Source organism: Alligator sinensis, unplaced genomic scaffold (genome assembly GCF_000455745.1).
Source record: "Alligator sinensis unplaced genomic scaffold, ASM45574v1 scaffold310_1, whole genome shotgun sequence".
In the NCBI taxonomy this organism is placed as follows: Eukaryota; Metazoa; Chordata; order Crocodylia; family Alligatoridae; genus Alligator; species Alligator sinensis.
In genome coordinates, this window is record NW_005843409.1 from 132,696 (window position 1) to 134,825 (window position 2,130).

Sequence of the window (2,130 nt, forward strand, 5' to 3'; positions counted from 1 at the left end):
CGCGCCCCCGGGGTACCCACACGGGGAAAAAGCCACATCAGTGCTCAGAGTGCGGAAAGAGTTTCACTCAGACCTCCAGCCTGGGCAAGCATCAGCGTATCCACACAGGGGAGAAGCCACATCAGTGCTCGGAGTGTGGGAAGAGCTTCACTCAGGCCTCCAGCCTGGCTCTGCACAAGATTATCCACACAGGGGAGAAGCCATATTGGTGCTCAGAGTGTGGGAAGAGCTTCAATCACTCCGCCAACCTGGCTCGGCACCGGAGAATCCACATGGGGCAGAAGCCATATCAGTGCTCAGAGTGTGGGAAGAGCTTCAATCACTCCGCCAACCTGGCTCGGCACCGGAGAATCCACATGGGGCAGAAGCCATATCAGTGCTCAGAGTGTGGGAAGAGCTTCAATCACTCCGCCAACCTGGCTCGGCACCGGAGAATCCACATGGGGCAGAAGCCATATCAGTGCTCAGAGTGTGGGAAGAGCTTCAATCACTCCGCCAACCTGGCTCGGCACCGGAGAATCCACATGGGGCAGAAGCCATATCAGTGCTCAGAGTGTGGGAAGAGCTTTGCTAACTCCGTTAGGCTGGTTCAGCACCAGCATATCCACACTGGGGAGAAGCCATATTGGTGCTCAGAGTGTGGGAAGAGCTTCAGTCACTCCGCCAACTTGGCTCGGCACCGGCGTATCCACACAGGGGAGAAGCCACATCAGTGCTCACAGTGTGGGAAGAGCTTCTCTCAGTTCTCACACCTGGCTCAGCACCAGTTTATTCACATGAGGGAGAAGCCATAATAGTGCTCAGAGTGGGAAGAATTTCATCTAATGTTCCACCTGTCCCAGCACCACCATACCCACACAGAGGAGAAACCACATCTGTGCTCGGAGAGTGGGAAGTGCTTCCTCCACTCCTCCAAACTGGCCCAACACAAGTGTACCCCTGTGCAGGAATATCCATAATTCTGCCAGCAATACAGAAAGGTTTTGGGAATGTATACCGGCTCAGTACCCACCAATGTCTGCATCCAGAGATGCAGTCTCATATTGGTAGGCTCCAGCTACAGTTCACCCTTTGTTCAGCCTTTCTAGGGCACTGCAAAACCCAAAGGGCACAGAGGCTGGCCTCCCAGGTTTGATGCGGGTGAAGGGTTAAAAGGAAACATCTCGGGCAGAGGCCAGGACAGATACTGGGGGAACCTGTGAGGAGATTGTGGAAGAATACCATCTATGTCTCTCCCCATTTCTGAGGAAGGTGGGAAACCTGTGCTCTCTGCCTACATGGCTGGCATCACATACCTGGGTGGGGGGCTTAAGCTCCCTATTGTTCCAAGCAATACTAACATGACTGGGAGGGAGTTAGAGCCACTGGAAGTCCCTCCTCTTACCCCTAGAAGTAGTCCTTTGGGAAGGGGGCAACCAGTGATGCATTTCAAATTGGTTGGCTGGCAGCCAGCAGTTGCTGGCCTTCATTGGATCAGGTAAATGAGGTCGTAAGTTCTATATAAGTTATGGACTGCTTAGGAGAAGGGGCAGTAGCCATGATGAGAACTGAGAGAGAATCTGGACCATCTGAAACTCTCTTGAACCTAATGATCAATGAACTGCTTGCCTCCAGAGGGAATCTTCCCCTGCCTCTTTATGATACTTGTGAGTAAGCTACTTGAGAGCTACCTAGATATATAGCTTGCAGCAACACAATGGGCTCAAGTTTCATAGTTGGTAGCAAGGGAAGTTTTAAGTTGCACCAAGGGAAGTTTGGGTTTGATATTAGGAAGTGTTTTCTCTCTAGGAGTGTGGTAAATACTGGAACAGGTTACCCAGAGAGGTGGTGGAAGCTTCATCCTTGGAGGTTTTCAAAACCAGGCTAGACAAAGGTTTGACTGGGATGATCTAGTTGGGGATGGTCCTGCTTTGTTCATGGGGTTGGACTAGATGAACTCCTGAGCTCCCTTCCAATCCTAATTTTCTTTGACTCTAGAGATATGTCTGTTCTATATGTGATGGGCTAGCTGGCAGTGACTTAGCCCAGGGGTTTTGAAATGATCGGAGAACTTGGGATTCCCTTTTCTCACCAATCAGGCCCCAGAGACTCCCTCCATGTCCCCTTATTGGCCCCTTGGGTCACTTGGAG

General features: G+C 51.5%; 1 protein-coding gene across 1 annotated transcript in view; it reads left to right on the forward strand.

Moving 5' to 3' along the window:
* LOC102380615 (zinc finger protein 501-like) overlaps positions 1-1,598 on the forward strand; it is a 10,281-nt gene extending 8,683 nt beyond the window's left edge. The window contains exon 5 of the mRNA XM_025195119.1: positions 28-1,598. Coding sequence (XP_025050904.1) covers positions 28-794 — 767 coding nt within the window. The 3' untranslated portion in view covers positions 795-1,598. The remainder of the gene's footprint in view (positions 1-27) is intronic.
* Positions 1,599-2,130: the final 532 nt, after the last annotated feature.